Raw genomic sequence first — 26176 nt, forward strand, 5'->3', positions numbered from 1 at the left:
GCTTTTGGGTGACGTATCTGTTGGCTTTCTGGCTTGTTTATAAACTGCCGAGACCCTGAGCCTCACCATAATGCATCCAACAGTTACTCAAGTGAGTACGTAGTTACTATAGGTTCTTACGACTTATATCTGGTTAATGACACTTCCGAGACAGCATTATGTGTATCCTGGTTAGATGCAATCCCTACCTGTCTACCGTGATTCCTATCATCTCTTTGACTGTTTTAGGCATTGTCAGCAGCACATAAGATTAAGCGCTATCTGCTTCTGGATTAAGTCTATGTTGTCAGACTATTTTTAATGTTTCAATTCAATTCGGGAGGAACTGCGATAATGAAGGGTTATTTGCCTGGGTATGAATCCTATAGATGTAATAATAACTGATGCTGAATGCTCTTTCTCCTGATGTCTCCATCCCCCTTTTGCTGGTGACCGTTTGTGTTTTGCTCGCAGTGGCTACTCTCTCTGGCTTTTACCAGGTGAACTGATGTTCAGACAAGTTGAGATCATCTTGATTTTTACATCTCAACTCTTGAACATTTCAGGGTTAATCTAGTCCAGGGCTCTGAGACGCTATCCTGTATGAAGGGAGCTATATAAATCAGTTGTTGTTGCTGTCGTTTCTTTGCTGTTGGTGCAGTGCTCCACAGTTTGTTTGGAAAATCATATTTTACATTTGCCTGCTAAAATATTTGACTCGCAGAGGACTGATCCCAGTGTAATGAAAAGATCTTTTATTTTCAACACGATTGACCACAAATACAGTTAGATGCACTATTCCTTATCCCCTTTGCCCACTCTGGGCTTATTGATACACAGTACACTCATACGTTGCTGCAAAAATTAAGGCAGGTGTAAAAATGGAACACTTCAATCGGTTTCATTGCATACTTTTTCTTTACAACGGGCAAAAAAAATTACACCAGAAATAATAATTTTGCTCACTTGATATAGCTAATCGAGTAGAAAAATGACTAGGTTTAAGGTTTAAGGTTTAACATCCAGCACCGAATTTAAACAAATTAATGTTTGAAGAGACTAAACAAAACGTGAATCAAACAATCAGAGATTCTGGAAAGGAAGCACGCCACTTTAAAAGCACTAAATGCAAGAATTGTATATAATTTTTACTTTTTAGCAAGTTTCATTTTTTTCCTCTTGAGGTGAAGAACTTCTGCAGCATCTGGCATCACATTCAATTCGTCTGTGCCTCTGTTAGCCTGAGCTCTCTAACAATAAGAGGGAAAACAAAGTTAAGCCTCTAGGGTACAGACGTTAATCATTAATAATAATACCTGCATTCGGTATAGCACCGGATCACATCGTTGAGACGTCCCACAGCGCTTCACAGAACATACTGCAAAGTGAATTCTTTACGAATGCCTTTGAGACATTGCCTGGGAGACATCAATACTGAAACTGATCCCTGCAGCATAAGAGACTGCAAGTTTCGCCGAGTCTTAGCCGAAAAGCCATTTTGCCTTAAAAAGTAAGTTGGTGCAGAATTCTAGAAATTTCTTAATTTCTTTCACAGTTTTGTCATATTAAAAAGTCCATCCTTCTGTGGCAACACGAAAGAAAATACACTGCTTACTACAGAGGAACTCTGGTCCAACTGGGTCCAATGGCCCACCAACCACGTGTGATTATAAATGAGTGCTAAAAAAAAAAGACTTCCAGGTCGTCAGGTAACAACAGACATCACTTCCTGAAATCTTCAATTTGCAAAGATCACGATGTCAGCAATGTTTCAACAACAACACAACAATTTGCATTTGCGTAGCACCTTTCACGTCGGAGTTTCCCAAGCATGACCCATGCCTGCAGCTTCCTGTGGGCAATCTGCGCAAAGTGACCTGACAACCCTTATGTCAGCCATGTTTTAAGGCAGGAACCCAGCTGGTCGGAGACAGAAGTGACGGTGTTCGGGAGATCTGCCCTCTCAGTGAGGCAGTGCTCTATCCAAGTGAGCTATAACTGGGTTTCCCTTTGATAATATTGTGCTTATCAGCTGCAAAAGCTACAGGTTGAGTTTTCTTCAATCAAAGCAATGGAGCCAATGACCGACCGACCGGTAAAGACACTGGACAAGTGGAGTTTAGTGTTATTGTGATATATTCGACATCCAACCGTTTATAAGGCCTGAAAAATTCAGAAGGTTTAAAATGCCCTTTGGTGATTGATGATTGTGTCGTTATAGGAGAGTGGCGGCTGTAATAAAACACTGTATAAAGTTCACATTTGTGGTTATAAAAATTCTGCACAGTTATCCAATACAGATCACACACACACAAATTAATAATAATAATACTAATAATCCTTGCATGTGATATAGTACCTTTTTTCATAGATTCATAGAATGTTACGGCACAGAAGGAGGCCATTCGGCCCATCGAGTCTGTGCGGCTCTTTGACAGAGCGTCACTCTCACTAACCCCAATCACCAGCTTTCTCCCCATAACCCTGCAAACCCGTCTTCCCCCAATACCTATCCAGTTCTCTCTTAAAAGCTGTTATGACCTTATCACGTCTCAAAACATTAATTTTCTCCTCAATTTGCATCATGTTTCTCATTCCCAAGTTACAATTGGTTTTGCGAGTTCGCTGCTTACACCTGGTTTCCTTACCATGAACCTTTCATACTGAATGGCTGCTTCCTGGGGATCCAGACCCTCTGCTTGTGACATCTCAGCTGCATATTTGGCCACTTCGACCTTGTGGTAACCTGGCGGTGTCCAGCCGATGCCACGAATCCAGTTAAGGTCAGATTTGTAAGCAACCTAAGGAAAAGTGTAGAGTGCCATAAGCATACACAAGGGTGGGAGCATTCCTTGCTTGGAACCTATTACAGGTTCCTAACCCTACTACAGGTTCCAGACAAAGAGTATCATTCGAATGCATATTACAAGGTCAACAACTACTTGGGTTTATGCAGCACGGTTTACATTGGAAACACCTCAAAGTGCTTTACAGAGATTATAACATCAGCTCAACTAGTACAAAGCCCTTCTATGTTTCATGTTACTTGTCAAGTTTGGACCACTTTGCACGTTAGAACTTTGGTTCACATGAGTTACTGATGAGCCAATCAGGTTACCATCAATGGTACTTGGAATTCACATGGACATATTTGGCTTTGCCAGAAAGTCCTCATTGAGTCAAGTCAACCCCAAGCTCAGCTGGTCCTCTCTCTCTCTCTGTCCCTCTCTCCCAGGAAGGATTTATTGTTTAATCATTAGAATGAAGGTCTGAATGGACCCACCCAGAATTCAATCCCAGAATCTTCTGATCCTCAGTCTGACTCAGCTCCCTAAGTTAACAGAGAACCACAGAGACCAAGACATTTCCTACAAGTAAGTGACAAGCCTCACATCATCTTTCCAGTTTACAACCATCAGTGTTAAGGAGCATAGTACGTACATCACTTTGGAGTTTGTAAGCCTCTTTGGCATGCTTGACATTGAGCTGCTCAGAGTCGCACGTCCACTGGTGTAAGTGCTGCCGATAGTTAATGTTACTGGCTTGCTCCTGGCTTCTTTTAGCATGTGTGAAGCCAGGCTGGTCCATGTGCAACTTGTATTTGGTTTTGCCCTCTTCGAACTGTTTTTTGTATGCCTTGCTGCTCTGGAGCTTGCTAGCAGCCAGGAAGTGCTTCATTTTGGTATCGTCCTCAATACTGCGGAATCCAATCTGTTGACCCTTCTCCCTCACAAAGGCCTGCTTGTACTTGTACTGTAAAGAAACAGCTCATTCAGCTTATTTGTGGGCAACGGACGTGGAGCTAGAATATGATAACAATAATCCTTGCATTTGATATAGAGCCTTATCACATCTTCGAGACGTCTCAAAGCGTTTCACAGATTATACTGTAAAGTGAATTGACTGTATATTTTGTGGGCGAAAGCGGTAGCCAATTGCGCATAGCAGTGTTCCACAAACAGTGGTGGATTGAGTGATCAAATTACTATTAATTTGTTTACCCCTCCACAATGCGAGTTTCCAGAACTTGGTAAACATCTTTGTGTTTTACATTACCTCATCTTGTAAGGAATCAACATTGTAATTGCATAAAGGTGCTTCCATACAAAGCTAGGATTGGATTTCCTCCTTTATTAGTTCAAGTGGCTTGCCCATTATTCAGTTAAGCCCTTTAATTTAACTTTAATTCAAACAGAGAGTTTTGCTGATTTTTATTTTTGATAAACCGCAAAGTAAACTTTGGAATTGATACGGACCAGAACGAATTGATCAGAAAGCAATTCCTTCAAATTTGTGTACAGTCTTTCAAGCCGAGGAAAATCTGGTTGTCATTTACAAGATGGTAGAGTTGTAATAACATAACCAATTGAACCTGGGTCCAAAATCTTTGGAGATGCTCTAAATTATTGTATAATATAAATTGATGTGCGTTCTTACATCGCTGGCTATTTCTCTTGAAGCTTTGGCTGTCTGGAAGGGTATGGCATCCAACCTGAGGTCATACCCCAGGGCTCTTGTCTGCTCCCAAGATGTTCTGTAAGCTTTCTGTGGGAACAAAGTGAAAAGCTCAATTAAATGTAAGAATAACCTTTGCACTTCACATAGCGCCTTTCACGTCTGGAGGAAGGGGCAAGGCGGAGGGATAGAGGAAGATTGTTCCATAAAACATAATGACTGTACTTTGATGGTGAACAATCTTAATTTTTTCCCCCCCAAAAAAAATATTTCTCTCCCTTCCTATAAATAACATGATTAAACCTCATGTGGAGCATAAACACTGGCATGGACCAGTTGGGCAGAATGGTCTGCTTCGGTGCTGGAGGGTCAATGCAATTCTATATGATGTATGTCATTTTTCAGGGCTCTTGCAATTGCCAGTATTAACTGACTTTGTTAACTGTGCAAGAGTGGTCTGATTAATAAGTGGGGCAGCTGATACCAACATGATGAATTCCTTTTTAAAAAAAAAACAGCTTGATATTGTAGTGAGGGAACAGGAGGGCTGGTTTGGGGGATGGATGAGATCAAATGGGCCGAAAGCCCATGTTGATTTGAACTCTCGTGTAATCCTGTGACTGGAAATTGGTACATTGTGCTCCAACTGCTGAAAGGAAAACAGATTTGGATCAAAACAAATGATGCCATTTGACCAGCAATCCATCACAGGCTTACCTCACTGATGTTCTGTGCATTCATTCTTGCTCGTTTGAAATCAGGGTGGTCGGGGGGTATTGTGCATCTATACATGGACTCTGCATCTCCAGATCTGTACAACCTCTGCAAAGGGAATGGACTTTGTTTTAATTAGTATTAGTTATAATATAATAATAATAATAATAACCCATGCATTTGATATCGAGAAGTTTCAAAGTTACAGTGTTATAATGTTCAACTTGATCAGTACACCAACTATCATCGCTTGTGCTGTGTTTTCGACCTCTACATTTCATTGTTTTTCTGCATAATATCTATTATGCAGAAGTCCTGTAGCTCAGTGGTTAGAGCACTCTCTTTGCAAGTGAGAGACCTGAGTTCAATTCCAGGCAGAGGGCGAAACCTTACTCCACACAGAGCCTAATAATAATCCCTCCAAAACCAAAAACAATAATAAATTAGTCATTTTCAATCTACGACTGTTTGTGGGACATTGCTGTGCACAATTGGCTGCCGCGTTCGCCCACAAATATTCAGTCAATTCACTTTACAGTGTGTTCTGTGAAGCGCTTTGGGACGTCCTCCCGACGTGAAAAGCGCTATATCAAATGCAAGGATTATTATTATATTTGGGGTAAAAATGTGCGGCATTTCAAAACTGTCGTCGACCTTGAGTTTGAAATGCTATTTGCAATGGTGAGGGTTAAATGCGCAATGGCCACTAGCGGGCATCCCCCCCCTCCCCACCCCAACCCCACTGGAATGAGTCTTGCCTGCCTGAAACGTTCCTAGATCGATCAGCCGCCATTTTAAATCTGGTGGGACAAAGTGGATCGTGAATTGAAACGGGTGGGACAAAGTCAAAATAGTTTTAGCCTTTTAATACTCATCTTGATCCATTGCCACGTCTCCTAAATGAGACATTGAGAAGTGTATGAAACAAGGGAACTTTTTCTTGATATAATAATAATAATAATCCTGGCATTTGATACCGCGCCTTATCACGTCTTCGAGACGTCTCAAAGAACTTCACAGGATACACTGTAAAGTGAATTAACTATATTTTGTGGGTGAAACGTGGCAGCCAATTGCGCACAGAAGCGTCCCACAAACGGCCGTGGATTAAATTTTTTTCATTATTTGATAAATATTACTATCTTCCCTGAAATAACTAAAGCCAGTCATGAAATAGGATGCAGAAACAGTGTTAGAGCCCTGACAGGGAAAGTCTAAATCCACACTGAAGCTTTCTATTGCGTGAACAAATACTTGAGAAAAATTACTTAACGTACATCATTACACTGCAGGTAGCTTGACTTAGCATGGACCATGTTGGCAGAGTCAACCACACTCGTAAACTTCAGGGTGTCGGGATGCTGCCTGTACTTTTTCTAAAGATAAAGAAAATAAAAGCTGAATTAAATGTACAGCAGGAAATATAAATTTTGACCCAAATGCAACTTGCGTACAACAATGTACGTCCATTTTAGCCTTTGTATTCATTTTAAACTCACCTTTCACAAGAGTTATCAAAGAGGTGACCTTTTTACAAAGCAGATATTTTGCAAATATACGTGTTCTTCCGCAAATGAATCATTTACAATTCATCCAGATACAGGGAAATGACCACTCAAAGGTGGCATGTATATGTGGAACTCTGTCTGGTTTAGATACTCTTAAGCATAGTTTGAGGGCATAGTAGCTGAAATGAGATGAGGAGAATTATTTTTTTACCCAGAGAGCTGTTACGGTCTGGAATACACTGCCTGAAACAGTGGTGGAAACCGATTCAATACCAACTTTCAAAAGGGAGTTGGATAGGTACTTGAAAAGGAAAAACTTGCAAGAATACGGGGGAAGAGCGGGGGAGTGGGACTGATTGGGCAGCTCTTCCAAAGAGCCGGCACAGGCGCAATGGGCTGAATTGCCTCCCTCTGTGCTGTAATGTTCTATAAATCACGGCCACTGATGTTGGACGGAGGGGACGAGGAACCCGCAGAAGGCCGGCTGACCAGAGAGGAACCAGGAGAAGATTTCTGCTGAACTTTACCTCACTGATGAGTTCTCCAGCTCTCTTCACTGTCTCGATCTGTGGCGAGCCATCAGACAGCCAGGCCACACCTCGAAGAAAGTTGAGGTCAGATTTGTATTGCGTCTGTGAGAACAAGAAGAGGTGAGAGATTTTTTTTTTTAAAAATCGTCGAATACAGAGACAAACAGTCCCATTAGCCAAGCAGACAGACAGATAGGGAGAGGGGGGGAGGGAGAGAGCGAGAGCTATCACAGAAAGCAAAGATTTTTTTAGGATTTGAAGGTTTTCTTTCTCTCTCTCTCCATTTAATTGAGATATCAGCAAATTCGTTAACATAATTTTCACCCGTTATGAAAAGTATTGTAAGAACACAGCCAGAAGAACGTAAGAAAGCCTGGACTGAAATCGCACCTATTGTAGCCTATTCAGACCGTCCATTCCAGAGGCAATTGCACTTTGAGATGAATTACTGTATAATGGAGTCTATCACATGATGACTGTTCTGAATAAAGTACTGTTCTTTTTGTTGTGAAGGAATCAGCATATGAAAGACCCCAATAGTGAATGCATGTTTCACTGCTAACAATAAATAATACTTATACAAAGAATAGTTAATCCTTGCATTTGATAAGAGCATTTTTCGTGGCCATCTCCAAGTGCTTCACAGGATTCACTATAAAGTGTAGTGACTGTGTGTCTTGTAGGCAAACACTCAACCCTTCACTGTTCGGGTCGTGCTGTGAGATCTGTAACGTTCACTTGAACAGGCGGGCAGGGAACTCAATTTAAGGCAGCGATATCCTTTCCCCCCCCCCCCCACCCCCCAGCACTGCATTGAAGTGTCAGGTTCCTCGAGCAGCTTTACCTCACTCTGCAGTTTATAGGCTTTCTTCGCCCATTGCATCTTCAGGTCATCAGGCAGCATTGTGTACGTGTGGATCATGTTCTTGTAACCCAAGTCACTGGCCAATGCCTGTGCGTTCCTGGCATGGACCAGATTCACCATGTCCATGGGCAGGTGGAACTGACTTCTGCTTTCCTGCGCTCCCTTCTTGTACCGCTTCTCACTCTGTAACTTGGCCACTTGGAGACAGTGCAGCATCTTGGGGTCGTCCAGAATACTTCTGGCCCCAATGTGCTTTCCCTTCTCCTTCACAAAAGCGTGTTTGTATTGATACTGAAACAGAAACGGGTCTCATTATTCAAAACCCTTTGGAGTTGCGCAGAAATCCTTCCGATGTAGAATACAAACGGAACAATCCTGGCACACAATCATTTCTCAAGCCGCAGCTTTTAACAAATAAATCATAAGAAAGCTTCATATAAAAAAAAACTAGTGTCAGATTTGCTCTTACGTCACTTGCTATGTCCCTGGAGGTTTTGGCGCTCTGGAAAGGAATGGCTTCTAGAGTCAGTTTATAGCCCAGTGCTCTTTGGTTGAGCCACGACTGCTTGTATTTAACCTGCGGAGGAAACCATATTGAAAATTTAGCACCAGCTTCGACTGCTTGTCGGCTCACGTGAAAGATTCAGTCCAACATCAGTCTAATAACAACAACAACAACTTATGTTTATATGGCGGCCTTCACGCCAGACAGAGTCTCGGTTAGTGGTGAAAAAGATTGTTACCTCACTGAAATTGGCTGCGTTGATTCTTGCCCGTATGTTCTCGGGGGAACCAACGACCGGAGTGTAGTGGTGTTGGACATCTTCTCCTGCTGCCTTGTACAGGCGCTGGAAGACAAATCACCACAATGTTCACCTGTACAACATTCACCCAACACACAATGTCTCCACATCACAGCGAAGCACTTTGAGATGTTCTCCCAGTCTACACCAAATGTAAGGATTATTATTATTTATCCTTCATCCAGGTATATTTGTTGATGCCTGGGGTATCTGGCTTGGGAGCGATCCTTGTACCAATAGAGTGATTGGGATTGGGGTGGAGAATTCCTGCTCCCAATTGCTTTTCAATGTGGCTGAAGAGACATCGGCAAATCAGCCTTGCGTTTCAATGTTATTCCAGAGCCTGCTGTACAACAACAACAACTTGCATTTATATAGCGCCCTTCGTGCAGGATAGTGTCTCGAAGCGCTGCACAGTGATGGAGTTGAACACAGTGGGAGTGAGAGCGAGGTGGGGGGCGGGGGGGTCCATATGCTCAGTAGAAGAGGTAAGTCTTTAAAGAAGGGGGCGAGGTGGAGGGATTGAGGTAGAGGGACCCAGAGGTTAGGGGGCATAGTGATTGAAGACAGAGCCACTCTTATCTCCAGCGATACAGAGGAATGGATTGCATTTACAAACCGCGCTATTTTTTTCCCACGGGGTCACTTATCTGGTAACATTACCTCGTTAGCAATCAAGTTGCTGAATTTCGCGTGCAAGAGGTCTGGGGAATCGGTCACCTGAGTGAACTTCAGTGTGCATGGATGCTGCCGATATTTTTTCTGTCGTGGTTTTTTTTTGGTTTTGTACGAGAAACAAATCACAGAGAAATCAACATTACCATTTATTCCGTAAGCCCTTCTTCCCCCCATTTAAATAGATCCTTCTCTCCCCGTCTGCCAGCGAGAGAGCCCAGTTACCCGTCTGCAAAGCTTCACCTTTACGCAGTTACCATTGCAGTAAACAACCGCTGGCTACGCAAACCCGCCCAGCACACACTGCGGCCCCAACCTAAGGCTCCTTAGGACGCGAGTTCAGTTATAATGCAGTTGTACCCTTCACTTACCGCCCGCTGGCCAACTTATCGAGCAAAAATGGCCAACTTCTGGGTCGCTACGATGCCACCAACATCCTGTGCGAAGCAGGAAGTGATGTCAGGGCAACCCGGTGACTCGAAAGTCGGCCATTTTAACTTATCGCTCAAGAACAAAAGCCCCAGGAGATACGAATGTCCCTGGATCTGTCAACGGTCATAAGTATTCTACTTAAGTCCCAGTCACCCACAGCAGCTCACCTCACTGATCAGCTCACTTGCTCCTTTGGCTCCTTCGATAGACAAAGCCCCTGTGGAGATGCACGGCACTCCCCTCATGAAACTCAAGTCCGATCTATAAAGGTTCTGTTAAGACACAGCGCACAACGTAATTACCCCCAGAATGCAACTGAAGACGTCGAAAGAAACGGAATTTCGCAGAGTCAAGTCTCAGATCGCCGTGAATCCAACGGTAACGTTTGCAGCTCTTATTCAGCTCTTTTGATCCCAAGATTTTAAGACCTACATCAGTTACCCAACAGCCAAATAAATCCGATGTTAAAAATAAATAAATCCTGACATTTTGTATAGCACTTTTCGCATCTCGTAGCGCTTCACAGGATATACTGCAAAGTGGAATAACTGTCCCACAAACAGCCATCTCACTATTTGAGGTGTAAGCCCTTTGCTGTGCATTAAGTTCATTCTATCGATTTTTTTCCAAACTGAATATTTGGTCAGAATTGATGTCAATAGATAAAGATCTGACTCTATTTGCACCCTTGAATACGACATTTATTTTTTTCAGACGCAATTCAACCGAAAACAATCTTTGGTTGCTTCGTCACCTTTAAAGCAAATACTTTGCGTTTTTTTCCTTAATATATATTTTTTTAAAAAAGCTGAAAACAAGAGGTGCCTGGGAACGAGGGAAGGCGGTTTCTCCCGGTGACCCCGACAACACTCCAGGCTGAATTGGTCACTCACTTCACGGCTGTTTGTGGAACAATTGGCTGCTGTGTTCGCCTACAAAAGATGTGGTCACTACACTGTACAGTGAATCGTGTGAAGAAGCACTTTGAGACGTTTTGATGGTGTGATAAGGCAAGGATTTTTTTTAAAAAAGTTAACTTGATCACAAGACGCTTAATGCTTTGAACTATGCAGATTTACCTCACTTTGTAGATTATAGGCTCTTTTTGCCCACCGCACTGTCATGTCATCGGGGAGAGTGGTATAATGATGGATTAGATGTTTGTAATCCTGGTCGCTGGCTAAAGCTTGAGCCTTCTTAGCATGTACCAAGGTCACCATGTCCATAGGTAGATGGAAATGAGTCTTTGTCTCTTCAAAACCTTGCCTGTACTTCAGCTGTTTGAAGACAACAGGTAAGACTTAATACATTTCTCACTCAAAATTATTAGCACAATCCCACTATCCAGAGATGGACAATCGGGTATCTCCTTCCTCCATTGCTTCCCTTGATCACGTTTACAAGTTTTCTTTCCAGGTGAGGATCTTAAAGGTTCTTTTTGAATATGAAACGTGCGTTATTTGGGCGAAATCGTAAGCGGTTTTAATTCACTTTTCCCATGCCAGCTTTCGAAAATCCATCCTTTGAGATAAAAGGTGACCTGATGGGGGGGGGGGGTATGAATTCAAGACATTTAAAAGTATACGTACGTCACTGTTCAGTTTGGCCGCATGGACACTATGAGATATGTTCAGATCATCCTCGAGTTTTTGTGTTCCAAGTAAATGTCCCTTTGTTTTCTCAAACGCCTCCTTATATTTGTACTGAAACAGAAAACAGGTGTTAAGGAGCCAGCGACCAGCACAATTCCACATAAAGCCCGTGGAAATTCTTCAGTTCTTTCAAATGGAATTGCATTGGAAATTAACATTTCAAGGCAAAAGTAGTGAAACGCGCCATTAGGGATGTGATAAATAACACATCACACACTGCATTCTGCACCCCATAGGCACGTTGAAGGAACAATGCTTTTTTGTTTCTTATTTGAAAAGCTATCAAATCACTGAAACTTTACCCAAAGATCAGTTTGGATGAAGAATAACCTTCGGCCTCAACCGATCTCAAACTTGCAGGGAACCCACCCCACTGCCCTCCCATCACCATATCAACAACAACAAATGACATTAACACAGTGCCCTTCACGTTGAGAGGAAGTCCCAAGGCGCTGGACAATCAGGGTTTTGAACCTGAACAGGGAGTTGGGATCAGGGGGTTGGAGGGCGGGGAGGGTAGAGCAGGAGGGTGGCCAAAGGCGCAGTCAAAGAGGAGTCTTGAGACGTGCCTTGAAGGAAGCAAGGAGAGAAGGCTGTTTTGAAAGAGTCCAGTGTCTTGGCCTCAACCCCCCTTCCCGACAACCTGTTCCAGTTGTTAGTTAATTCTCTAGGTCAAGGAAACCTTTCCTGGTGTCTGTCCTGAAATTGTCCTTTGCAACTCTAATCCTACCCTTCCTCTGGTTCCATCTCGGTGCCTTCGAACGTATTGATCTGAGTTTACGTTTTCAAACCCATTTAAAATGCTCTCGATCTCTATAAGACGTCCCTTTCAAGACTGACAACTCCACCGAATGTGAACAGAAGTGGCAAAACTGCAAAGATACTTAAGATGTTGTGGGGCACAGGGTATGGCTGGAGCATAACTTAAGTCCTATCATCCCATCAATTTCAAAACAAAAATGTGCCCAAGACCGTTTCAATTTTGAATGTGCATGAACTGATGAGAGATTAGCTACAGTCTGTGAATTATCATGATTGGGATTTGACTAGAAACTAACTTTAATTAAACACAGTCAATCGAATGCACAATTCCATGACATATGGCAGCAGAAACAACAACAGTTGAATACCGATGCAATTTAAGTGATTTTTGTGAGTGGGGTATTGTTTTTTTTTAGATATGTGTAAAAAAAAATGAAAATCCGCAACTCTAAAAAGGAAAGTTTTGTGACTTTGAGAAATCCTGGGAGAGTTCAAAATCCCAGCGGAGGTGCTGTCAAACTCGTCAGAATTTCAAAATAATCCGCAACAGGGTTGTAAAGTGGTGGCAAAAAGGCTTCAATGGGTTATTTTAAGTGTTAACTGAACTGTGTGCGTCGACGGGAATAAATATAGAATAAAGCTTTGTACCAAAAAGTATCCAACAACTGTGATACTTATTTTAATCAGAAGTGGACGAGATAACGACACTGAAGCAAAATGAGAGCGAGACTTGGGTGGTGGCTGCTGAGAACTACATTATTTAGCCTTTTACATTATTTAACCTTTTGAAGTAAAAAGGAGTCCGGTAATTGAAATTTAATGTACAATTCTCTTTTTGTATTGAGGTATTTGAAATGAGTTACAGTGGAAATGCATTGCTGATGGTTATTCATTAGATGAACAGAGATCAAAGTAAGTCAGGGAAGAGTAGCCAGTCCGATACTCGACTGCAGACACAGGCGCAAAATCGGTTTATCCAACCTTGCAGCTCGAGTCAGAAGAGCTATGATTTTTAAAAAATATTTAAAATCATCCTCGCATTCGATAAAGCGCTTTATCACGTCTTCGAGACGTCTCAAAGCGCTTCACGGAATATACTGTAAAGTGCGGTGGCTGTGTATTTTGTGGGCGAAACGTTGCGCCCAATTGCGCACAGCAGCGTCCCCACACACAGTCGTGGATTGAGTGACCAAATTTTGATCTATTTTTTGAAGGGATTATTATTGCATGAATGTTACATTTTGTATAGCTGTCCATGCATTTTAAAAGCGTGTAAAATAGTTCTCTGAATCCTGGAACAAACCGATTTTTAGCAATTCAGTTAATTTCAAGCAATCTGGCTGCTGCTTCCTCTCCTGTAATACCATTTACACAATGATGCGAATAGGATGCTCATAAAATGAAATGATGCCTTGCGCCCAAACAACTTGTACCAACAACCCGCTTCGACAGTGATCACAGAGTGGCTTCAGTCTTGGCGTAATGTTTCCGACTCTTTGTGACTTCGAGGAACCATGCCATAGTCTTCGTAAAGTGCTGGAAGAAATTCTTTATCTACCACTAGGAGTCAGCTCCCACTTTGAACCAAATTTGATTTAAGTGCTGTGTAATGCAGGTTACATCTGCGAGACGTCTCAAAGCGTTTCACAGGATATACTGTAAAGTGAGTGTGTGCTTAGTGGGCGAAATGTAATATTAAATGGGAGGCCCAGAGTGCTCAATCTCTCTGTCAGTCTTCATATCCATTCAACACTGATTTGGATACAACTGGCTTGATCCGTGACATATCAACTGCAGAATTTCCAGAGATACAATCTGCGGATCTACTTACGTCGCTGACTATTTCTCTTGATGCTTTGGCGGCTTGTAACGGAATAGCATCCAAAAGTAGTTTATATCCAGTGTCACGTAACTTTGTCCAAGATTCCTTGTAGCGCGTCTTTAGAAGAACAGTCGATTTTATGATTAAGCATTTGGCAATGGTTCGCTATTTTACCTACAACACGAGTTAGTTACTTTCAATATCAATTGTCTTACACTTGCACAAACGTAGATTAGAAATCAACCTCCCCACCACCCCGAAGCTTAAAATATCCTGAAATATAATACCACTTTAATTTGCTGCGGTTAAATATTATCTCCCTGGGCAAGCTAAAGCCAGGTTTTCAATCTGTGTTAATAACAAAATTAATAATAAATAATAATCCTTGCTTTTGATACAGTGCCTCATCACCTTGTCAAGATCTCTTAAAAGCACTTCACCAAATTCACTGGCTTAGGATTTAGTGACTATGTATTATAGGTGAAAACAGCAGCCAATTTGTACATAGTAAAGTTCCACAAACAGCCACGAAGCTGAAAGATTGTTGGCCAAGACACCGGGAGAAGCTTCCCGGTATAACATGCACTGCATTGTTTGCACATGTGTAAAAGTTATCCACGCATATGTTTAAGAAATAATTGGCTCTGTTTCATTAAACACGATATGTGCCGTGAGATACTGGTTATAACACATTTAATTACTATGTTAGACGCAGAGAGCTAAGTTTCATCCCGAAGGCAACACTGTATTGACGAGAACTCACCTCACTGATGTTCCTAGCGTTGGCTTTAGCCAGCAAAAGTTCTGGCAGATCCTTAGTCAGGGTATAATGATGTTTTACATTTTCTCCATCTTCTCTGTATAGTCTCTATCACAAAGGAAAAAAAGAAACTCCATTTTAATGTGCATCTGGAGCAGTTGGGAGGGGGTGTATTCCAGAGCACAAGAATCTTATCTTGTTGGAGAAATAGACAATTATTGCAATTACGCACATCAAGGAAATCTTTCAAGATTCTGCTGGTACCTCACCACCAATTGAATAACAACGTATGCTTCTTTTGTTTAAGAAGGCAGCCATCAGACTCAGTAAAGCAACAACAATAAATTATATTTACACTGCGCCTTTCATGTCGGGAGGACATCCCAAAGCGCTGGACAGTCAGGGATTTGGACCCGCGCTGGGGGTTGGGATCAGGGTGAGTGGAGGGCAGGGTAGGAGGGTGACCGAAGGTGCGGTCGAAGAGGAGGGTCTTGAGACGGGCCTTGAAGGAGGCGAGGGAGGGAGAGAGGTGAAGGGATTGGGGGATGGAGTTCCAAAGAGTGGGGGGGCAGAGAGGCGGAAGGCCCGACCGACGATGGGATCAGCAGGTCACAGAGGCAGGTCATTCACTTCAGGGCTGTTTGTGGGTTGGAATAGGGTTAGGGTCTTTGCAGCATTTACTTACGCAAAGATGCACCATAACAGGACTTACAAGGAAGACTCCTTTCCGACCCTCTTATGAAATGCGGTTGCGAAAATATAATTCATCAGTTAGAACATGAAAGCCTTTGTGTATTCAGAATGCTTACGTCTATGGCCTGGTGGTAACTGATCTTGGCTTGGATCATTTCAGGAGTGTCTGAAACACTTGTAAATTTCAAGGTGTGCGGATGCTGACGATACTTTTTCTGTTGGGCACAAATGAAGAGATCAGCAGTGAGCATTTCTCAAAATTTCAGTCGACTTGAACATCATAATAATAATTTTGGTCACTCAATCCACGGCTGTTTGTGGGACGCTGCTGTGCGCAATTGGCTGCCATGTTTCGCCCACAAAATACAGTCAATTCAATTTACAGTGTATTCTGTGAAGCACTTTGAGACATCTCGAAGATGTGATAAGGCATTATATCAAATGCAAGTAATATTATTATTATTATTGACCTGGAACATTGACTCATTTTCCTCTCTCCATAGATATTACTACTTAATAGGTCTCTGACTGGGTCCTAAACTCACCTGAGTTTTCTATATTTTCTATGTTTTGCCATTTTCTCAAATGCATTAGGCGCTGCAATAATTCCTATTTCTCAGTTAGACATGAAATTGTTTGTTTTCCAAGTCCACTGATCCCTTTTGTAAGGGTGGACTTACCCCTTCTCAATTGTTATGCCTTCGAGATGTCTCAAAGCACTTCACAGAATATACTGTAAAGTGTAGTGACTGTATGTTTGTGGGCGGCCAATTGCGCACAACAGTGTCCCACAAACAGTTGTGGATTGAGTAACCACATTATTATTATTATTATATTGTATATTGAAGCTGTTTTCCCACACTTACCTCGCTGATTGCTTCTCCAGCTCTCCTCGCCTGCTCAACATCCAGAGAACCACTGGTCATCCATCCAATACCACGCATCCAGTTTAGGTCAGACCTGTACTGATTCTAGTAGATTTTTGAGAACAGTGTGATATTAGTACATAGTCTCAGATAGAGCCATTGCATAATACAACTACTACCTCCAAATCATTGACCAAAAGGTTACAACAACAACAAATTACATTTCTACAGCACCTTTCACGTCAGGAGAATGTCCCAAGGTGCCGGACAGTCAGGGATTTGGATCTGAGCAGGGGTTTGGAATCAGGGGGGTGGAGGGCAGGAAGGGTAGGAGTAGGAGGGTGACCGAAGGCGCGGTCAAAGAGGAGGGTCTTGAGACGGGCCTTGAAGGAGGCGAGGGAGGGAGCAAGACTTATTTCAGGTTCATCAAACCTAGTATTTGAGTGTCAGCCAGGCTCCATCATTGAGACGTCTCAAAGCACTTCACAGGAATTACTGTGATGTTTAGTGACTGTGTATTTTGTAGGCAAACCGTGTATTTTGAGGATGAATACAGCAGCCAATTTGGACACAGCAGTGTACAAACAGTCATGAAGTGAGTGACAAATTCCTATCTGGGGGAATTGTTGGCCAGGACACCGGGGGAGAAACTCCCTTCTCTTTTTGAATAATGTTATGGGATCTTTGATGTCCACCTGAACAGGAAAACGAACATCAGTTTAATATCTCATCTGTAAGATTACACCTCCGACAATACACCCCCCGCCCACCTCGCTTTGCGCACCGGTTTGAGGTATCAACTGTAGCGAGTTCAAATTCTTGACGTGCGGCTTGAACCCAGAACCTTCTGACTCAGAGGCAAGAGTTCTGCCAACTGAGCTCGAAGAAGGCAATACCTCCGTGTAACTCGTACAAAATACCCCTTTGTAAATTATGAAATTTCCCCAAAAGATCTTTTTTCGTAATTTGCGATAATGTACAACTACAACAACAACAACTTGCATTTATGTAGCGCCCCTTCATGCGGGGTAGCTTCCCGGAGCGCTTTAGAGACCAAGGCCCGCGATATAAAGTCGCTTTGGGAAACCAACTGCTTACATCGCTTTGCATTGCGTACACTCTCTTTGCCCACTCCACCGTCATGTCTTGGGGGAGCACAGTATAGTGGTGTAATCTCTCCCTGTAGCCCATGTCACTGGCCATGCTCTGGGCTCTCTTTGCATGGATCATCTGCAGCATATCCAACGGCAGGTGGAACTTGGTTTTCGTAGCCTCAAAGTCCTTTCTGTACTCCAGGTCACTCTGCAGCTTGGAGGCTTGGATCGAATGTGCCATCTGAGTGTCACCCTTTACATCCTGTACCCCAATCAATTTGCCCTTTGTCTTTTCATACTCCTCTCTGTACTTGATCTGTGGAAACATTTCACAAGAGCTCGATAACGGTTTGGATTATTAATACTACTGGTACTAATAATAATAATCCTTGCACTCGATATAGCGCCTTATCAATTATAATAATAATCCTTGCATTTGATATAGCGCTTTTCACGTCGGGAGGACGTCCCAAAGCGCTTCACAGAACACACTGTAAAGTGAATTGACTGTATATTTGTGGGCGAACGCGGCAGCCAATTGCGCACAGCAATGTCCCACAAACAGTCGTAGATTGAAAATGACCAATTTATTATTGTTTTTGGTTTTTTTGGAGGGATTATTATTAGGCTCTGTGTGGAGTAAGGAAACTTGCCCGAGGTTTCGCCCTCTGCCTGGAATTGAACTCAGGTCTCTCACTTGCAAAGCGAGTGCTCTAACCACTGAGCTACAGGACTCCACGAGTCAGACACCTGGGTTGAATTCCAGGCAGAGGGCGAAACCTTGGGCAAGTTTCCTTACTCCAAACACCTAATAAAATAATCCTCCAAAACAAAACAATAATAAATTGGTCATTCTCAATCCACGACTGTGTGTGGGACGCTGCTGTGCGCAATTGGCTGTCGCGTTTCGCCCACAAATATACAGTCAATTCACTTTAGTCTATTCTGTGAAGCCCATTGAGACGTCTGGAAGACTTGAAAAGCGCTACATCAAATGCAAGGATCATTATTATTATCACGGCTTCAAGCGACTCAAAGCGCTTCACAGAAAATACCTTAAAGTGAATTAACTGTGTATGTTGTGACAAAATGCGGCAGATAATTACGCACAGCAGCGTCCCACAAACAGTGGTGGATTGAGTGCCCATATTATTATTTATTTTGAAGGAATTATTACCTAACCCCGGAAAAGCGACCCGCAACTCGACTGACAACCAACAACAACAACAACTTGGATTTATATAGCTCCCTCCACGCCGGACGGCATCTCAGAGTGCTTGAACCAGGTTCCTACTTCCTGCTTGGTAAACAGAGGGCGTGGAGTGAGGAAACTCACCCAACGTTTCGCACTGCTGGGAATCGAACCCAGGTTTCTCGCTCGCGAGGCGAGTGCTCTAACCACTGAGCTACCGGTCTCCACTTTCCTAATTGTGCAGGTCCATACAACAGCAACTCTATAATCCAGATGGCCCTCTTTCTACCTAATGGATTCCCCTGTACTATATTCTGAACTTAGACTAACCAATCTGAGAACGAAACGAAAACAAATAGTTATTCCATCTTGAGTGAAGCCGAGCATCTACTTGTGGAGAAATCCTTATAATTTTTCAACTACTGACAGCTGAAGATTTTCCGGGAGAGAGATAAAGGTGACAGCGCCACAGCTTTAAAACACTATGATAACATTATCAGTCAGAGGAAGCGCTTTCCACTTTATCTTTCAAGTTTCTGCAGCGACAACAATAAGTAACTTTGTTCTTCGCTTCCTGACAGCTTAAAGTACAATCTTCCCGATCTTCCTCCCTTGCAAGACACTTTGTTATAATTTTATACAATTTTACATTAAGGAGATTTTTCTGACATGACACGCTGGGCGAGATATACTTCTCCGTCAAGAGCATTAACCCAGTCGGAGAGAAAAAAAAAAGGGGGCCCTGATGAGTCCAAATCAATTCAGTTGTCGTCGCAATGGAGACAAAAAAAACAGAGAAATGGTGAAGGGAACAGAATATCGAAAGGCATTTTGGCAAGATGCAGTTATTATTTCTCAAATTATTCATTGGTTTGTATTTCGAGCACCTTAGCAGGGGTTTTAACGAGTTACTTACGTCACTGGCAAGGTCTTGTTTGGCTTTTGCTTCCAGTAGTGCCAATGAATCCAGTCGCAGTTCAAAGCTTTTTTCTTTCTGAGCATCCCAACTGCTTTTGTAGATTTTCTTGAGAGGACAAACAAAAAGTTTCAGTTTGTTTTTTTTAAAAAAAAATGCCCCAACCTGTTGCGTAAAATTTGGTTTAATATCACTGAGAGGCACAAAAGACTATAATGCTTTGTCCTTTTACTGGAAAAACCTCTCAAGTAACCCATTTGATGAATTTCTGTCCTGTATGAATTGATCTTTGCAAATCATCATTTGCCTTTTTTTTTGGTCTGCCGGGTGTCTGACCCATGCTTAAGAATTTCCTAACTGAGGTTTGCACATCTCCGGTGCTATCCAGGCATGGAAATGTTCCTGCGTCTGGAATGGAACGCCCATCCTCTGGATCCTTCTTACCTAATTCCAGAGAGTATTCAGCACAGATTGTCAAGAGCCAAGGCTTGGGATACTGCTGGAGTTTAACCAACTGAAATAGCATTGCTTCCCACCCCTCTTCGCCCACCCCCCTCCAACCCCCACCCTCCCTACCCTCCACCCTCCTGATTCCAAACCCCTGCTCGGGTCCAAATTCCTGGTTGTCCAACGCCTTGGTACGTCCTCCCGACGTGAAAGGCACTGCACAAATGTAATTTGTTGTTGTTGTTGAGCTAGGACCACCCTACCTATTGGGGCTTTGGCTTGCAAGAGCTGAATGGGAAGACTCCTTGCTCCCAATGATTGATCTTGTTACTTACGTCACTCAGATACTGAGCGTTGGCCTTTGCTCGTGTGAACAGTGGTTCTTCTTTGCTGATGCTGTACTGATGGATCGTCCTCTCATTGTTTGCCTTGTACATAAGCTGCACAGCACAAAACACATAACACCATCAATGCTCCAGACGACATGCTGTAGTTATTAACTTCAACACGTTCAGTTTTCTCACACGGGCTGAGCCATGATATTTCCATAGCTTGAAATCAATCAATGATCCTCAGATCTAATGTAGCACCTTTCACATCAGGAGAGCGCCTCAAAGCTCTTTACAGTAAAATGTAGTGACCGTATAATTTGCAGGCAACGAAGTAGCCTTGAACACAGTAATGTTCCACGAGTAGCCATCAAATGAAGGACCAATTTAATCTGGGGGACATTGTTGGCCAGGACACTGGGAGAAACTCCCTTCTTTTTCAATAGCGGTCTTTAACATCCCCTTGAACAGGCAGACCTGAACCTTGGTTCAACATCTCCTCCAAAGTGGACCTCCGGCACCGCATTGTGAGCTCAATAGACTGACTGAATTCAAAGCCCTGACGTGGGGCTTGAACCCACAATCTTCTCCGAGGCAAGATTGCCATCAACTGAGTGTTACCAGGGCACAATCAAAGCGCAAAAGTAAGCAAATATATTTCTGATCGCACAAAGCTTGTCGTTAGGAAACTTTTCCAAAGAGCTGCACTCCCGTAAATGTCCGATGGGCAGGTTACTGAGAACGTTGACTTGTAAAGGTCAGCGACACCTGGTGAGACCAATGGACTCTCAATGGAGCACCTGCTGAGCTGGTGGAAAGGACCGTTCCCAGCAGTGCCACCAACAGGAGAAGAGTGGCACTGAGTGGCACTTTTTTTTCAACCCATTTATTTTATAATTATAAAAATCCTTGCGTTTGACATTAACCCCTCATCACGTCTTCAAGACGTCTCAAAGCGCTTCACAGAGTACACCGTAAAGTGAATTGGCTGTACGTTCTGTGGGCGAAACTCAGCAGCTAATCGCACACAGCAGTGGATTGAATAATTACTTTTTTTTCGGAAGGGATTATTACCCCGCAAAAGCCATCATCATTTCTGCCCCATAATTTAAGCGAAGGAGAAAACGTATTGGGTCTAAAACGCGAGCGGTCTACTGTTTCCTGTTTGTTTTATTATTTAAAAGAAACTTAGCGGTTTTCATTTATGGCATCGTGTGTGGTGCACTTTGGTGTGTGTGCGCTCGCAAGCTATGGTGAGCTGAAAGACTTCGCTTCTAAAGATGCTGTCTCCTGAACGGAAAAAAAATACGGTTGATGGGTTGAACAATATATTAAAAAAAAAGCACAAACGCAAAAAGCTATCAGATGTTCGGAAGTAAATACACACAAACTTTTTTTGAAACTTTTCTTCGTTTGATCATCTTTGTTTACAGCGATGACATCTGTCATTCCTTGAAACGCTATCTTTTCTCTCGGATTTCTCGGCACACGTTGCTGTACTCACATCACTTTGCAAGTCCTGGCTCTTCTTGGCATGAAGCATCTGTGGGGCGTCTGCCACACTTGTGAATTTTATCGCGTCAACTTTCTGTCTGTACTTTCTCTGCGAGTTAGAAGAGTTTGCGTTTAAATCTCTTTGACGACAGTAAAGTTAACTCTGAAACTCTCTCCCTCAATCCCTCTGCCTTCCCCCCTTCCTCCCTCCCTCCCCACTTTTAAATCCCACCTTTTTGATCGTTCTTATGATCACCTCCCCCCTCACCCCCACCCCCACCACTGGCTCAGCGCTTAGTTAGTCAAGGCATCTCACAGGATTTACTGTCAAACGTAGTGTGTGGTAACTGCGTATTTCTAGGCAAAAGCAGCAGTGAATTTGTGCACAGCAATGTGCCACAAACAGCCAGTGACCAATTTTATCTGGGGGACTGTCGGCCAGGATTGTACAACTATTGGAATTAAAGTCACTTCCATTTACAAATGACCACATCATTAATGGGTCAGTTCTATTTGAGGCGCAGTTAGTTGCAGAGCCGATCGTAAACTGATTGGGCACTTGCACACTGCAGTCAAACTGCCAACTCCACATCATTCAAGCTCGGCACCTCGTCTCAGCAAAGGAGCGACAAACAACAAATTATACTTGTATAGTGCCTTTCATGTTTGGGAGGACATCCCAAAGCATGCTCCTTAACCAACGCTGGGCGATGGTTAAAAGATTTTAAAATGGTTACGGTTTTTGGAGGGCAACCAGTAATTTAATAATATTTTTTAAAACATGAGTAAACTAATGAGAACTTTCAAACTCAATCTTTCCCCCATTTAAAAGCTGGTTTGGTCTTAGCTGTGTTCAGGCACTTCGTTTGGCCTTCAAAACCACCTCCTGAAGATAAAGTCCTGAAGTGTCCTCCAGCCCTAACGTTAGCCAATTGCTCTGCACCCAACCACAGCTGCTAATGCACTCAGCCCTGGACGGGTACCAAACCCTTAGGGAAACCAAACCTCACCATCAATCGCAGCGTTAGATTCGATATCAGTCGCCCAATTCCAGTCACGGTGCGGCTGTTAACTTTTTTTTTAATAGAAAAACGTATGCAAAATTCACCCACGATAAAACTGAAATCTTTATCAAAGAAATATGCCCACAGACCCTGCTCCGTCGTGTTTGCATATTTTCTGCTCATGCATGCAGAACCACTGTGTATGAATAATTCCAGTGGCCCCCATTTGCATGAGTTGTGTGCGCAGTCGAAGGCATGTAGTGAGGATTCTCGCTTCCCTTTCTTGGTTGATGTGTGGGGGTGGGGAGCAGGAAGATGCAAGGTGACATTTTATCTCTGAAGAATTGAAGCAAAGGGATTGGCCAAATGTGGTTTTAACACAAAAAAATCTGGGGAATCCAGGACATTTTAAAGTAGATTTACATATGACCTAATAACATGACGAACTTGGTTTCCATATGAAACAGCTGTTGTATGAAGTTTTGCTATTTGTGGTTTGACATCTATTGACTTGTGAACACTCCTGAATGTGATTACAGTGAACTGTACGCTGACATTTATTTGAGGCACATTTTGTGCAGAATCCGTGTGTACGGTGTTAGGATTGTAAACGACACTAAAAAGAACTGCAAAAGTCATGTTTTTTTGAAAAAAAATGTTTCTTAAAAAAAATTATATATATATATATAAAGTTAAGAGTTTGTTTTGTTTCAAAGTAAAAAATCTAAATGCGTTCGAATATTCTGCTCACACCTGTTGGATCAGGCACTTTGACGCTGGCTCTGAAGCAAAAAGTCGATCTCTTTTCGGTTTGGTTCAGTCGGGTTTCATGCCAGACATCAGTGATGAAGAGATCTGCAAGTTGATCCCGGTTCTAAAGAACAGCCACATTCTCCCTCGTTGCATTCTAAAACAGGCTGCAGAGATTGCGCTAGTCGTTTTTAAATTACATTAACATTTTAAAGTGAAAGAGACAATGCAGTTTAATCCGCATAATTTCACATCTTATACTGAATTCGGTAATTTCCGAGGTGACAGAAGTGACCTTCGACAGCCCCAAGTACCACCTGCCTTTGCACCTCTGTGCTTTACGGACGCACGGTCCACTCGGACAGTCGTTATTGCGTTCCGCTCTCGTTTCCAGATGGGACTCGCCAGGAACTATTGCACCCAGCTGTTTGCAATTCATCAGTGTAGTGAACTGAACTGCTCTAACCGATGCGCTGCCTGTTACGATGAGTGATTATCATTCATCGTAAGAGATGTTGGGTATTCTCTTGACTAACGGCATAACCAGCAGTAAGCTGCGGAAATTACTGGCAGAGTGACTTCTGAAGGACATGACCTGTGACTGCGAAGGGCTTGATGCGCACTCCTTGACATCGCTCGCGAGTTGTACCCATTTTGCCTGTCCTATTGTTCCCGACTCGTCCATTCATTCATATTCGCATCACCAGTGCCAGTCATTGTATTCAACATGCAAGTGTGGCTAATGCTCATAACCCTTAGTGACCTTGGGAGCTCATCGGCAATCAATCACCAGCACTACTCATGGCTCACAACACGTCTGGCAAAGGCGTGTGACCCATCAGTGGGAAGTCCAGACACGTGCGGCAGTAAGCGAGTTCCAGCCAATTCGATACAAAACACCGCCTGCGGTGTCGCCGCCTGCAGGTAAATTGAAATAACAATTCCTGCGGGCCAGCACCTTACGAGAATCCAAAGAACGTATCGGGGAAAATGTCTCGGTCAAGTTTAGGAAAGAAATGGAGGGAGAGAGAGAGGGAGAGAGAAAGAACTTGCACGCGTACATTTCAAAGCGGTAATTATTATCAGGTGTATCGACTGGTATTGTGTTTTTTTTTGCAAACTCCTACAAATGGCATTGTACAATAAGGGCTGATGCAGTTGTTTGCTCACCTCACTTAGAATATCTCCCGCTTTCTTTGCCTGTTCCACGTTCAGACTCCTCTCTGCTTCCCATCCTACTCCCTTCATCCAGGTCAGATCTGCCCGGTACTTATTCTGCAACCAAAGTTAAAACACCATTTGTTTTTAACATTTGGAAATATTGACCTAATATAAACAGAAATTACTGTGTTGCGCTTTTAACAGAGAAGGCTTTGAAGCAACGAGTGCAGAACACATTGACCTAAAAGAGCATTTACATCAAGAACACCAAACTTCTTTAGATGATCAGTACATATTCTGTTACGTTGTTGGCTTTCTCGTAAATAGCTTATAAAATGTCCTTACTCTCCTTCCAGTGGGAATCTCTAAAATCAAATAACCTGGCCACGCAATTCAATACACCTACCTCACTCAGGAGCCCGTAGGCTTTCTTTGCCCATTCCACTTTCATGTCCCCTGCCAACAGCGTATACTCATGAAGCTTCGTCCTGTAATCCAAGTCACTGGCCAAAGCCTGAGCCTTCTTAGCATGTGTCAGATTCACCATGTCCATCGGGAGGTGGAATTTGGTCTTTGTCTGTTCGAAGTCTCTCTTGTATTCTCTCTATTTAGCATGGGAGAATTAACATGAAAATATTGTTCATAAACAACATATCTCATTATCTCGCCCCTATATCTCACACGCACACACTTGCAAAGCTCCTTTCAAGATTTATCTCTTTTACTGTGCTTTTGATTAGCTCTCCCAACACCTACACACACGCAGACACACACACACTCCTCAGCTCCCACCCCCCAGCAAGTAGTATAAAGTGCTTTGAGCCGTCTTTCCGACGTGAATTGTATAATTGTATTATTAGAAAATACCTTAGCTCCAGTTGCATGTATAATTTGCGAGATTATACATCAATAGATTGCAATTAAACAATGAATATGCGACAGGCAATGAATTTTCATTGTTTTATATTGTTTTATTCTAGTTAAAAAGGTTAATACAATTTAAAGATTCTATGCAGGGAAAATGATTGAGTGTGCCAAGCAGTGAGGGGATAATCTGCGTTATGTGTTAATCTATATAATAATAATCTTTGCTATAGATACATTTGATGTAGAGCTTTTCACGTCTTCTAGAGTGAATTGACTGTATATTAGTGGGCGAAACGCGGCAGCCAATTGCACACACCAGTGTCCCACAAACAGTCGTGCATTGAGTGACCAAATTATTATTATTATATTTTTTTCTTGAGCGACTATTATCGGGTGTGTGGAGTAA

At 42.8% G+C, this 26176-nt stretch overlaps 1 protein-coding gene across 1 annotated transcript in view; it reads right to left on the reverse strand.

Moving 5' to 3' along the window:
• Positions 1 to 711: 711 nt before the first annotated feature.
• LOC103186548 (nebulin-related anchoring protein) overlaps positions 712 to 26176 on the reverse strand; it is a 45040-nt gene continuing 19575 nt past the window's right edge. Inside the window, exons 18-41 of the mRNA XM_007905654.2 lie at positions 25310 to 25507; positions 24913 to 25017; positions 21999 to 22097; positions 20501 to 20605; positions 19719 to 19826; positions 17615 to 17926; positions 16517 to 16621; positions 15767 to 15865; positions 14961 to 15065; positions 14207 to 14314; positions 11551 to 11664; positions 11041 to 11238; positions 10129 to 10233; positions 9518 to 9616; positions 8795 to 8899; positions 8521 to 8628; positions 8031 to 8342; positions 7184 to 7288; positions 6426 to 6524; positions 5152 to 5256; positions 4417 to 4524; positions 3421 to 3732; positions 2628 to 2780; positions 712 to 1229 (exon numbers count right to left, since the gene is read on the reverse strand). Of these exons, the coding sequence (XP_007903845.2) occupies positions 1128 to 1229; positions 2628 to 2780; positions 3421 to 3732; positions 4417 to 4524; positions 5152 to 5256; positions 6426 to 6524; positions 7184 to 7288; positions 8031 to 8342; positions 8521 to 8628; positions 8795 to 8899; positions 9518 to 9616; positions 10129 to 10233; positions 11041 to 11238; positions 11551 to 11664; positions 14207 to 14314; positions 14961 to 15065; positions 15767 to 15865; positions 16517 to 16621; positions 17615 to 17926; positions 19719 to 19826; positions 20501 to 20605; positions 21999 to 22097; positions 24913 to 25017; positions 25310 to 25507 (3369 nt within the window). The 3' untranslated portion in view covers positions 712 to 1127. The remainder of the gene's footprint in view (positions 1230 to 2627; positions 2781 to 3420; positions 3733 to 4416; positions 4525 to 5151; positions 5257 to 6425; positions 6525 to 7183; positions 7289 to 8030; positions 8343 to 8520; positions 8629 to 8794; positions 8900 to 9517; positions 9617 to 10128; positions 10234 to 11040; positions 11239 to 11550; positions 11665 to 14206; positions 14315 to 14960; positions 15066 to 15766; positions 15866 to 16516; positions 16622 to 17614; positions 17927 to 19718; positions 19827 to 20500; positions 20606 to 21998; positions 22098 to 24912; positions 25018 to 25309; positions 25508 to 26176) is intronic.

This window comes from Callorhinchus milii, unplaced genomic scaffold, assembly GCF_018977255.1.
Source record: "Callorhinchus milii isolate IMCB2004 unplaced genomic scaffold, IMCB_Cmil_1.0 Scaffold7, whole genome shotgun sequence".
Taxonomy (NCBI): domain Eukaryota; kingdom Metazoa; phylum Chordata; class Chondrichthyes; order Chimaeriformes; family Callorhinchidae; genus Callorhinchus; species Callorhinchus milii.